The 13,508-nt window shown below is 40.1% G+C and overlaps 1 protein-coding gene across 5 annotated transcripts in view; it reads right to left on the bottom strand.

The window, feature by feature from the left end:
* Positions 1-13,508, bottom strand: part of slc30a9 (solute carrier family 30 member 9) — a 130,205-nt gene that overhangs the window by 90,786 nt on the left and 25,911 nt on the right. For all 5 annotated transcript variants that reach the window (XM_048530082.1, XM_048530055.1, XM_048530092.1 and 2 more), the window contains 2 exons: positions 9,980-10,174; positions 2,398-2,451 (listed from right to left, as the gene is read on the bottom strand). In XM_048530082.1, coding sequence (XP_048386039.1) covers positions 2,398-2,451; positions 9,980-10,160 — 235 coding nt within the window. In that variant the 5' untranslated portion in view covers positions 10,161-10,174. The remainder of the gene's footprint in view (positions 1-2,397; positions 2,452-9,979; positions 10,175-13,508) is intronic.

The following is a 13,508-nucleotide window of genomic DNA, read 5'->3' as shown; positions in this document are numbered from 1 at the left end:
GGAAGAAAGCCTTAGGCTACAGGACAATATAGAGTGCTGAGCAGATGAGCTGATCCGTGACAACTGGAATTCTGGAATCCATATTATAGGAAGATTACCTCGGCTAGAAAGGATAGACTGGGATTGTGTTCTTTGACGCAGAAGACATTGAGGGGGTTCATAATTGAGATGTATAAAATTTTGAAGGACATGGATAGCATGTACAGAAAGGAGCTTTTCCCTTTAGTGGAGACATAAATGACCAGGGACATAGATTTGAAGGGGAGGTTTAGAGGTGATAGGAGGAAAAAGTTCTTCACTGAAATGGTGGGAACCTGGAAGTCACTGCCTGTCAGGATAATATAGGCAGAAGCTCTCATAACATTACTGAAATAACACTTAAGTAGTAAATAGATGCACAACTGTGATGTCAAGGCATACAAGGCTATGGACTAAGCGCTGGAAAATGGGAATAGAAGAGTTAGGTTCTTGCTTTTGACCAGCACAGACTTGATAAGCTGACAGCCCTTTTTCTGTGCTGTAGAGTTCTATGAAATTTGAAGGTGTTTTATATGCAAATAGTTGAATTAACAGGATAGATTTAGAATATGATTAACATGGTATACGTGGTAATGGATTTTATAACCAGAGGCTTAAGAGTACAAAACAAGAAAGTTAGGATGAGTCTTTATAAAACCCTAGTTCACAAGCCCCACCAGAGTTTTCCAATTCTGAGTACGCACTTTTGAAAGACTGTAAATGCAAAGAGGGTGCAAAAAATTAATTATGATTGGCTCCGGATATGAAGGACTCAATTTCAGGGCAAGATTGGAGAAACTGGACATCCTTAAAACATAAGTTGATTGTGATAGGTGATGGCCTAGTGGCATTATCGCTAAGCTATTAATCCAGAGACTCAGGAAATATTTTGGAGAACCACAGATGGAGGAATTTGATTTTGATTTTTAAAAAAAATTAAGAGGCTAATGATAACCATTGTCGATTGTTGACAAAACCCCATTAGATTAACTAATACCCTTTAGAAATAGTTACCTACCATCATTACCATGTGAGGCCTACATGTGACCCAGGCCCACAGCAAAGATTCTTAATTAGAGATGGGCAAGAACTGTTGGCCTAGGCTGTGATGTCCACATCTCAAGAATGAATAAAAGAAATGTAAAATCATCAGTGATCTGGACTGATGAGATCAGGAAGCCGATGCACAATGACAAAAGAATTAAGGGCCAGAGGGCATCAAATTAAGGTGACTAGCTAAAGAACCAAAAAGGCTACATGAAGAAAAGATTTTTAACGTATTGAATGGTTAGCATCTGCAATGCACTGCCCGAGGGAACTGGGGATGTAGAATTCCACAAAGGTATTGAATTATTTTCTGAAAATAAACATTTCACAGGAATACAAGAAAATATATGGAAAATGGTGCTAGAAGACTGTTTTTGCAGAAGGTTATGGCTTCCTGTGCCAGCATCCTGTACTAAGATTACAGATTGGTCACATCATGCATGTTAGTAGAAATGGTGAGAAGAAACAATACAAGTTAAATGGTACAATTTTAAAAGGGTGTGAAGCGAGAAAGCAGAGCACAAGCATGTTCAAATCTTGAAAGATGGTAGAATCAGTTAATTAAGCAGTACACAAAACATATAGGAACCAGGGCTCAGGGTACAAATCTTGCAAGTTATGCTAAACCTATAGAAAACATTAGTTCAGTTCCAGCTGGAGACTTTCACATCCACAAGCATCCACTCTCTCCACCACCGACGCTCAGTAACAGCAGTGTGTACTATTACAAGATGCATTGCAGAAATTCATCAAAGATCCTCAGACAGCACATTCCAAACCCATGACCACTTCCATCTCGAAGGACAGAGCAGCAGATACATGGGAATATCACCACCTTCAATTCCCACTCCAAGCCGCTCACCATCCTGACTGGAAATGCATCAATGTGCCTTCACTGTCGTTGGTTCAAAATCCTTGAATTTCCTCCCTAATGGCATTGCGGATCAACTTACAGCTGGTGGACTGCAGCGAATCAAAGCAGCAACCCACCACCATCTTCTCAAGGGCAACTAGGGATGGGCAAGAAATGCTGGCCAGCCAGTGACGCTTACATACCACAAATGAAAAGGAAAAAAAAATCACAGGGTTTTTCAGGAGGCAAAGATTTAAGATGATGGGCAAAAGCATCAAATGCAATGTGATTAGAATTTGGAATGCACTAAATTGGACGATGAATACACATATAGAGAAACAGTCAGAAGTGTAACTAACTGGATTGTACGCTGCATTTCAAATCAGTCTCTGGATTATTCATTTGGTCTCTAGATTAAATAACAACAGCATGTACAGATTCTAATTGCTATTTAATTAGTGCACAATTAATTACCTTACCTTTCACTTGGATTTGCTCCAAAGTAGGTTGACCTGAAACACTGGGCCCTTGAGCTAAAATAAATTTAGGAAACAGGAACATTCAGGTTAAATTATTTGAATCTGCAGACAGCACAGTAATTGTAACCACAAGTACCTATGTTACATACTTCAGCATGAAAATATCACATACTACTTTATAGAGACAAATGGGAAAGCACTAACAGAAATCTAAGAGCAGATATCAAACCATAATGTGTTAATTAGGAGTGATTGAAAGCATGGTCATAAATGGGTTGAAGATATTTCTTATTTTTCTGCCCTCTCAAAGTAGATAAAGGGACCAAGTTCTGGAGAATCGATGATAAGGCAAAAGGAACATTTAGTACAATGTTTCAGCGGCAGAAAAATGAGGGAAAGAATATGATATAAGATCAGGAATGGGACACTCAGCCTTCAAGCCTATCTGCCATTCAATATGATAATTGAACTGATTACTCATATATTCCTGCCTATTTCAATAACCTCATCAAGGATTGATCTAGCTCAGCTGTAACATTTGAAGATTTTGCCTCCACTGTCTTTTGAACAAAGCTCTAAAGACACAACATTTAGAAAATATTTCTCATCTGTCGGAAATGGTTAAGTCTCAGTTCTAGATGTACCATTGGAAGAAACATCTTTTCCACATCCACCCTGTGAAGTCTCATCAGGACCTCATATGTTTCAATCAAGTCACCTTGTGCTCTTCTGAACCCACTGGGTACAAACTTGGTCCATCCAGTGTGATTCAGGTAACTCACCCACTACAGATATTACCCTATTAAACTACTAATCAGAATGCCCATTTAGAGTGAAAACACTGCTCATTTGTTGAAAAAAAGTAAGAGATGCTCTTTTTCCTATCTTCAGCCTCAAGGAGAGAGGAATTGAGGTCAATTTTTAAATTCAAAAGGGCACTGCTGGCTAAGCCAGCATTTATTTGCCATTCAAGAGGACAGGTAAAAGTCAACCATATTGCTGTGGGTCTGGAGTCACATGTAGGCCAGACAGGTAAAGGATAGGAATTTCCTTCCTTAAAGGGCATTAGTGAATCAGATGGGATTTTCCAACAATTGACAATGGATTTGTGGTCATCATTAGGCTCTTAACTCCAGATTTGTTTTCCTGTAAATTGAATTCAAATTCCACCATCTGCCATCCATTATTTTTAAACTGGGCCCCTGGTTGTGGACTCCTTAACCAGGGAAACATCTTACCAGCATCTATCATTTTGAGCATTTTGTACGTTTCAACAAGTTTATCTTATTCTTTAAGATGCTGGATAACACAAGCTCTCTTCAAAGAGAAGTCTTACCATCCTGGGAACGTGCTTGGTTAAACATTTGTTTCAAGTAAAAGAACGCAACAGGAAAAGTGATCCAACCAGAGTTTACAAAAGAAACTAAGGATAAAATCTGATCCAAACAGAACTCCTATAATGCTACTAAAAAAGAAGCAGAAAGCCAGAGGATTGGGAGCAGCGTACAATTCAAAGGGGACCAAGAGATTGATTAAGAGGGAAAGAATAGAGTAGAACAGCAAACTTTCAATAAATAAGTAAACTGCACAAGTTTGTATAAAAAGAGAAAAACTAGTGAAAACAAATGTGGTCCTCAGTAAGAAACAGAATGGGGAACAAGCCAACAAACTAAACAACTACTCCAGCTCTGCCTTCACAGAAGACAACACAGTTAGATTCCCAAAAGCATTAGGCACCCAAGGGTCAAGGAGGAGGAACTAAGGGAAATTAATATTTATAAAGTTAGGTGAGAAATTAATGGCACTGAAAGCTGATAAATCCCCTGGCTCAAATGGTCTATATTGCAGGGATTTAAAGGTGGCAGCCATGGAGGTAGCAAATGTGTTGACTATCAGCTTCTAAAATTCTGTACACTCTAGAACAGATCAAATAGGAGAGTGGGAGATGCAACTCCTCAACGTTAAAAAAAAGGAGAGCATATATAGAAATTTACAGATGAATCAGTAGTCGGGAAAAAAGCTGGAGTTTATTGCAAAGTGTCGGATAACAGGAGACTTTCAAAATATCAACAGGATTATACAATCATGGGTTTTAGACAGGGAAATGATATCTGTGGTTAAGTGTAATTATGAAGAGGATAGATAAAGGTGGAGGCAGGGAGGTTGTTTCCACTAGCAGGTGAAACTAGGACTAGAGGGCATCACCTCCAAATAAAGGGAAGCAGATGTAGGACTGAGGTCAGGAAGAACTTCTTCACCCAAAGGAATGTGAATCTATGGAATTCCTGCTTAGTGAAGCAGTTGAAGCTACCTCGCTGAATGTTTTCAAGGCAAGGCTATATAAATTTTTGAACAGTAAAGGAATGAAGGGTTATGATGAGTGGGCAGATAAGTGGTGCTGAGTCTCAAACAGATCAGCCATGATCTTAATAAATGGCGGGGCAGGCTCGAGGGGCCAGATGGCCTACTCCTGCTCCTAGTTCTTATGTTACACACTTCAGTCACAAAATCAGAACAGCGGAGTATTTAAACAGTGATAGATTGCACAATGCTGACATACAAAAGGACCTAGGTTTCCTTGTACACCAGTCACTGAAAACAAACATGCAGGCGCAATAAGCAGTTAGGATTAAGAAATGGTATGTTGACCTTCACTACAAGAGGGTTAGAGGAACAAAGGTGTGACTGCAACCATACAGTCATTGGCAAGGCCACACCTGGAGACAGCATGTGCAGTTTGTTCTCATCCAAGGAACAAAATATACTTTCCACAGTAGATGGATCATGAGACCAATTTCTGGGATGGCAGGTTTATCTAACGAGGAGAGATTGAGTCAATTAAACCTGCAGTCACTGAAGTTCAGAAGATTGGAGGTGGGGGAATCTCAGTGAAAAGCGTAAAACCTTAACTGGGCTGGGCAATCTGGATGCAGGAATTACATTTCCTCTGTCTAAGTGGTTCAAGACGGGTGAACTCTCTTAGGATACATGGTGGACCATTTGCCTTCACTCAGATAGCGATGAACCTGGCCAAGTGACTGAACGTGTTTAGTAAAGAAACAGACAGATTCCGAGAGATTACAGGTATCCAGGAGTATGAAGAAACATGGTTATGGGATAGTGGATCAACCACAATCATGTTGAATGGCAAAGAGGGCTCAATGGGTTGAGTAGTCAAGATAACAAGGTGTACAGCTGGATGAACACAGTAGGCCAAGCAGCACCAGAGGAAAGCTGACATTTCAGGCCTACACCCTTCTTCAGAAATGGGGGAGGGGAGGGTGTTTCTGAAGTAAATAGGGAGAGAGGGGGAGGTGGATAGAGGAGAAGATAGATGGAGAGGAGACGGACAGGTCAAAGAGGCGGGGATGGGGCCAATAAAAGGTGAGGAGTTAGGGAGGGGATAGGTCAGTCCAGGGGAGGACAGACAAGTCAAGGGGGCGGGATGAGGTCAGTAGGTAGGAGTTGGGGGTGGGGCTTGAAGTGGGAGGAGGGGATAGGTGAGAATCCCCTAGGTTAGGGAGGTGGAAACAAGCTGGGTTGGTTTTGGGATGCGGCAGAGGGAGGGGAGATTTTGAAGCTTGAAGTCCACATTGATACCATTTTGGGCTACAGGGTTCCCAAGCGGAATATGAGGTGCTGTTCCTGCAACCTATGGGTGGCATCATAATGGCACTGCTACAGGCTCAGGATGGACGTGTCATCTGAGAAATGGGAGGGGGAGTTGAAATGGTTTGCGATTGGGTAGTCTACTCGTTTTCCAGTTTTCTGTTTCTACGTCTTCCCCAAGCTGCTTTCAAAGCTTCATTGAAAAAAAGTGGTCCCAATGGATCACTTAGTACTCCCAATGATAGTCTCAGTGGTCTCACCAATGATTTTAATAACAGAACTATAAACTATTGATTTCTGTTTAGGCCCTCTTAATATAAACATAACATTCTTTTGCCTTTTCAAATTAGCTACATATAGATCCTTTTAAATCTCATAACTCTGTAATCTATCATCGAGACATGCTTTTTTTAAAATTCTTCCTGCCAAAAATGGACAATTTCATACTTTCCTATACAGTGCTACATGTGCTAGACCTTTGTTCACTCACCAAATGAACTTATATCCTTTTGTAGACATGTGTCCACTTCACAGCTTACGTCCCTTCCTATATCAAATAATTTCATCTATGCCAGAAATCCAAATATAAAAACAGCAAATGCTGGAGAAACTCAACAGGTCTGGTAGCTTATGTTGAGATAGAAAGCACTAAGGCTTTATACAGTTCCCCTTGCTCCCTTCTTGAATAACAGCACCACAGATAAAAGAATGGAAAAAAATTGGAGTTTATATAGTGTAAGATGGGAAACCACTGGAGGGCAGCATGGTAGCTTAGTGATTAGCACTGCTGCCTCATAGCACCACGGATCCGAGTTCAATTCTACCCTTGGGCAACTGTCTGTGCAGGATTTGCTCAGTCTCCCCGTGTCTGTGTGGGTTCCTCCGGGTGCTCCAGTTTCCCCTCTCAGCCCAAAGATGTGCAGGTTAGGTGGACTGGCCATGCTAAATTGCCCAGTTTCCTGGGACGTACATGATAGGTGGATTAACTATGGGAAATGCAGGGTTATAGGGTAGGGGGAAAGAGTCTGGGTGGGACGCTCTACGTTGCACAGTCAAAGAAGACAATGGACAGGATAAGATGTGTGGGAGGTCCAGAAAGCTAAATTACAGTAAATTTTTTTAAAAATCAGTAGGCAGCAAGTTGTTGGATGCCATACCAAGGGACAGGAATTGCACGCACTGATTCAGGATCGTCAACATGACTTTGTCCGTGGGAAATTGTGTCTCACTAACTTGATTGAGTTTTTTGAAGTAGTAAAGGAAAGGACTGATGAGAGCAGAACATTGGACGTGAGCGATACGGACTCGAGTAAGGTGTTCAACAAGGTTCATCACGGTAGACTGGTTAGTAAAATTGGATCACATGGAATACAGGGAGAAGTAGCCATGTGGCTGTAGAACTGGCTTGAAGATATGAGACATAGGGTAGTGAAGGGGCGCTTTTCAGACTGGAGGCCTGTGACCAGCAGCGTTCCACAAGGATAGGTACTGGGTCCACTGCTTTTCGTCATTTATATAAATAATTTGGATGTGAAAAAGGGAGGTAAGGTTAGTAAATTAAAAGACAACAACAAAATTGATGAATTAGTGGACAACGAAGGTGGTTACCCCCGAGTACAACGGAATCTTGAAGAGGTGGGCCAAGCAGCAGCAGACAAAGTTTAATGTAGATAAGTACGAGGGGCTACATTTTGGAAAGGCAAATCAGTGAGGACTTATACAATCAGTAGTAAGGTCCTGGGGAGTGTTGCTGAATGAAGAAGCCTTAGGGTGCAAGTTCACAGTTCCTTAAGCGGAGGCACAGGTAGATAGGATAGTGAAGGCACTTGGTATACTTGCCTTTATTGGTCAGTGCACTGAGTTTAAGAATTGAGGACATGTCGTGCTGCAGAGGACATTGGTTAGGTCACTTTTGAAATACTGCGTGCCATTCTGGCCTCCCTACTATAAGAAGGATGTTGTGAACCTTGAAAGGCTTCAGAAAAAAATTTACAAAAGGCTTTGACAGGGTTTAAGGTGAGAGGGGAAAGATTTAAAAGGGACCCAAGGGTCAACTTTTTCACACAGATAGTGGTGTGTGTAAGGTATGAGCTGTCACAAAGAGTGATGGAGGCTTGTACAATTACAACATTTAAAAGCCATCCACATAGGCATATGAATAGGAAGAGATTAGAGGGATATGGGCCAAATGGAACTAGATTTATTTAGGATATCTGGTCAGCATAGACAAGTTGGATGGAAGGGTCTGTTTCCATACTGTACAGTTCTATGACTCTAAAAAGAAGCAATGGCCTAGTGGTATTATCACTGGACTATTAATCTGGAGACACAGTGTTCTGGGAACCTGGGTTTGAATCCAGCCATGGCAGATGGTGGAATTTGAATTCAATAAAAATATCTGGAATTAAGAATCTAACGATGACCATGAATCCATTATCGATTGTCGGGAAAACTCATCAGGTTCACTAAGGTCCTTTAGGGAAAGAAGGTGTCATCCTTACCTGGTCTGGCCTACATGCGTCTCCAAGCCCACAGCAATGTGGTTGACTGTCAACCACCTTCTGGGCAATTACGGATGGGCAATAAATGCTGCCTGGCCAGTGACACCCTCATCCCGTGAATGAATAACTGAAGGGAGATTTTGTCTAATTTGATTCTTTTGAAAAGGTGACCACATATCAACGAGAGTAGTGCAGATGATGTAGTTTACATGGACTTCAGTAAGGCCTCTGATAATATCTGGCATGAAATCTGGTCCAAAACACAAGAGCCTATGGGACCCAAGGCAATTTGGCAAACCAAATCCAAAACTGGCTTGCAAGTAGGAGGTAAAGGATGATGGTGGGGGCCTAATTTTGTGACTGGAAACCTATGATCAGCAGTTGCCTACAGGGATTGCTGCTGGGACCCCTGTTGTTTGTCATGCATGTTAACAACTTGGTATAATTATAAAGTTTGCGGATGACATGAAAATTGGTGGTGTTGATGACAATAAGGACTGTGTCCCAGGCTACAGTCTTGAAATAGTAAATTGACAATGAAGATAGGATTTAATCCTGAGAAGTACAAAGTGGTGCATTTTGATGTCCAATAAGGAAATGTAACCCTTCTACAATGTCCTCACCCTTACCCCAACGCACCAGGCCTTAATATCCTACGGTCTGCTATTACACACAACCCACTGTTAACTCCTAATACTCCCCATTATCAGTTACTCATTCTCTTAAATGTCTACTCATGGTTGTCCAAATGTTGTCTTCTCTCTCTCTTTGGGCTCTATCTCCACGTATCATTTACTCCTTACTCACTCAATCCACCCTATCGTTTGCATGAAAAATAGCTTTTTCCTAGCTACCATCAGTCCTAAAGGATTACCTGACCCAAAATGTTAACTGATTTCTCACCACAGATGCTGCCACACTCGCTGAGCTTTTCTAGCAATTTGTTATTGTTACTGATTTTCAGCATTCACAGCTTTTTCAGTTTTTATTTTGTAAAGGAACATAGTCGTAACAGAGGTAACCATGGACCTTTTGCTGTAGTTATGAATAACAATTGGAGATTCATTTGGGCAACTGCAGAATTGACATATTAACTTCTTATAATAATTAAGTTCTTATTTGTGTATACTTTGCAAGGCCATCGTAAGGTATAAAAATGTACATTAGGATCATACTTCATTAGTGCACTTCCTTCACTGAAGTTCTTCATAGCATAAACGGAGGACAAAAATATTAATGTCCTTTCTTAGAAATGCTTAAAAGCACCTAAGCAGTGCTGATAATAACATTAGAGACGCTGTGTAGGAGCAATAATTCTTCCCAACATTACTTTTGCATTTAGCTTCATGTAGTCAAGAATATACATTAACTATGTAGGTTATTTCACAAGATACATGTGAAAAATTGTTCTAGGTACAGTGAGCCTTTGATATGGTCTCCAGCAAATCACCAAATAGAAATGTGAATTTTACCAGCTATTTTCGAATTTTGTTGAGTACTAGGCTCCATTCCCAAGGACGCAGAGGTACTGCTGGCATTATATTCATAGGTTCCATCCTTTTTGCCATTTGATGAGGAGTATAAACGCAGCTGGACGTCCATGGTGATTGGTAAGTGAGAATGCATACTGTGCCAGACACTTTGGTTGATCATAACGCTCTTGCGTACTGAAAACAAAGAATATGAAAACAACCATATAATTGATTCTCAATTCTGAAACACTCAATTTACAATTTACAAAATCACAGTAAGAACAAACATTGTCTGTACATTTGAGGAGAAATTAAGGATTGTTCAATACACTTTAACAATAGAAGTTTCAGAATATAATCTATAAAACAAGAAATTAAATTTCATTTAATTTATTTAGGAACACACAGAAAAATGACTACAGAAATAGGTAAACAATACCCGTTCATGAATTTCTCAACATAGAGTCAAATGTACAGCGTGGAAACACACCCTTTGGTCCAACTCGTCCATGTCAACCAGATATCCTAAATTAACCTAATCCATTTGCCAGCATCTGGTTCATAGCCCTCTAAACCCTTCCTATTCATGCACCCACCCAGAAGCCTTCTAAATGTTGTAATTGTACCAGCCTCCACCACCTTAAGTAGCTCATTCCATGCAAGCAACAACCTCTTCATGAAAAAGGAGCCCCTTTGGACACTTTTAAATCTTTTCCTTCTCACTTTAAACTATGTTTTTAGCTTTGGACTCCACTAGCCTTGGTAAAAGACCTTGGCCACACTATCCATGCCCCTCATGTTTTAATAAAGTCACCCTTCAGCCTCCAACGCTCCAGAGAAAATAGCTCCAGTCTATTCAGCCTCTCCTTATAGGTCAAACCCTCCAACCCTGGCAACATTCATGTAAATCTTGTGTGAACCCTTTCAAGTTTCACTATATCCTTGCTATAGCAGGCAGGCAAGAATTGAATGCAGTATTCCAAAAGTGACCTAATCAATGTCCTGTACAGCTCAACATGACCTCCCAATTCCTATACTCAATGCACAGACCAATAAAGGCTAGCGTACCAAGCACCTTCACTCTCCTTTCTACTTGTGGCTCCACTTAAGGAACTATGAACTTGCAACCCAAGGTCTCTTTGTTCAGCGACACTCCCCAGGGCCTTACCATGTTTAACTCAAGGAATACTTTCAGAAAAAAAAATCTACAGCATGATAACATGCTTTGCTTTCAACATTTTTGATGGAATAAATAGATACAAATATTTCACAAAATATTGGCTAATAATCTGATTCAACCATACTGGTAAAGACTCTAGTCACATATGGCAGGCTTGGTAAAGGCTGCAAGATTATTTTTCCTAACAGAAGAATTGAAAACAATGGGTCACATGAACAGAAAGCCACCATTCAGCCCATCAAATCTACCCTGCCTTTCAATTAGATCATAGTTGATTCACCTCAATCAATTTCCTAGACTATGTCCTTACTCCTTCATATCAGCAATCTCCATCAATTTCTCTCGAACATGATCAATGACAGAGTGTTGTCATTGTAGTAGAGAATTTTAAATATTCATCACACTCATTGAAGAAATTCTTCATCTCAGTCTTAAATGGCTTACCCCCAACCTGACTTACATCTCCTGTTACTACAGTCACTAGCCAGGAGAAGCATCCTATCTACATCGATTATCACTCCCTATAAGAATGTTATAAGCTTTAATGGGTTCACTTCTCATTCTTCAAAACACTCAAGAATACAAACACAGTTTGTTTAATCGCTCCTCAAGACAATCCCAATGACTGTTTATTGGACCATTCATTGCACTCCTATGGCAAGTACATCCTCCCTTGGATAAAGGAATTAAAATGTACACAATATTCCAGGTCTAGTCTCAGATTCATCAAAGCTCTATTAAACTGTAGCAAGATTTTTTACTTCTATACTCAGATTTCCTTGAAATGAAGTCTAACATGCTGTTTGCACTGCTTACTGTACCCGTACACTAGCTTTTAGGGATTCCTGAACAAGAGTATCAAGATCCCTTTGGTCACCCAAACTTCTCAACCTCTACCTTTTAAGAAATATTCTGCCATTCCCATTTCTCTTCCAAAGCAAATAACACCAGGCTTATTCACATTATAATCTACTGGCACATTCTAGCCCATTTGTTTAGCCTCCTGCAGTTTCCTTGTATTTTCTTCAACTTAATATCACTGCCCAGCAATGTCTCATCACAATCTATATCAACAATTTGAATGTGGTGAAAAGCTATGGTCCTAGCACTAACCTTGCCATACCCTACTAGTAACATCACACCATCCTGAGAACAATCTAATTATTCCTTCTCTGCTTTCTATTTATTGATTAATTCTAAATATATGATACCTTTCCCTATTCACATGCTTCTCAATTTCATATTAACCTAGCCTTATCAAAAACCTTGTCAAAGTTAAAATACACCACATCTATTGATTTTCCATTGTGCTACAGGCAGCATGCCTCAAAAAATTCAAGTTTGTCAAGAAAGCCTTCCCTTCCACGAACATATTGACTCTGCCCAATGTTACCATTCTATCATTAAGTTCTTATGATAAACTAACAGCTTCAAGGTCATTTTTGCCAATATCAGTCTGTTATCTCTAACTTTTTAAACAAAAACTAAATTCAAAATTTCAAACTGCCATGACAGCATTTAAATATGCATTCTTTGGATTTGCAGCAACATGATTACTATACTTACAATACCGAGAGATGGGAACACAATGAAATTCAAATATATATGTTGGATGACTTTACAAGATCATACTGAATGCGACACCAGGGATACAAATGAGATAAAGCAGATGAAAACATTACCTACGTTAGAACACAAAGTGAAATTAGGAACAAAAGCAGAAATTGCTGGAAAAGCTCAGCAGGTCTGGCAGCATCTGGGAAGGAAAAAGAAAATCAGACTTAATGTTTTGGGTCTGGTGACCCTTCCTTAGAACAGATCCTAGACCCAGAACATTAACTCTGATTTCCCCCGCCCCCAACAGATGCTGCCAGACCAGATGAGCTTTTCGAACAATTCCTGTTTTTATTTCTGACTTACAGCATCCACAGTTCTTTCGGTTTTTACAAAGTAAAGTTACTCGAGTGCTGAAATGTCAAAATAAAACACTGGGTTTAGTTACACACAAAATGTAAGTGACGATGCTTAACCCTCGAGATGTTATACAGATCACAGGCTTGACCAAAAAGGAAGCATGTTTGTAGGAAAAAAGGTACGTGCGAAAATTAAAAAAGTTACCTCAAAAAATTCAATCCAAAGTTACAAATACCAAAACACCAAGGTTAGAACCCAAGTTAGTAAGCTTAAACTGTAATGATGATTAAATGCCGATCCCTTTAAACTGCATATGGGTTGGGAGTTTCCATTTGCCATGGCATTCAGTTGCATGAATTGAAGACAGGACATGAACTAGAGTGCAGAGTGGAAAAAATGACAATGGTGGCTTCAAATCAACATTGAATGAAATTG

This window comes from Stegostoma tigrinum, chromosome 1, assembly GCF_030684315.1.
Source record: "Stegostoma tigrinum isolate sSteTig4 chromosome 1, sSteTig4.hap1, whole genome shotgun sequence".
Classification (NCBI taxonomy): Eukaryota; Metazoa; Chordata; class Chondrichthyes; order Orectolobiformes; family Stegostomatidae; genus Stegostoma; species Stegostoma tigrinum.
This window is presented reverse-complemented; position numbering and strand designations above follow the sequence as displayed.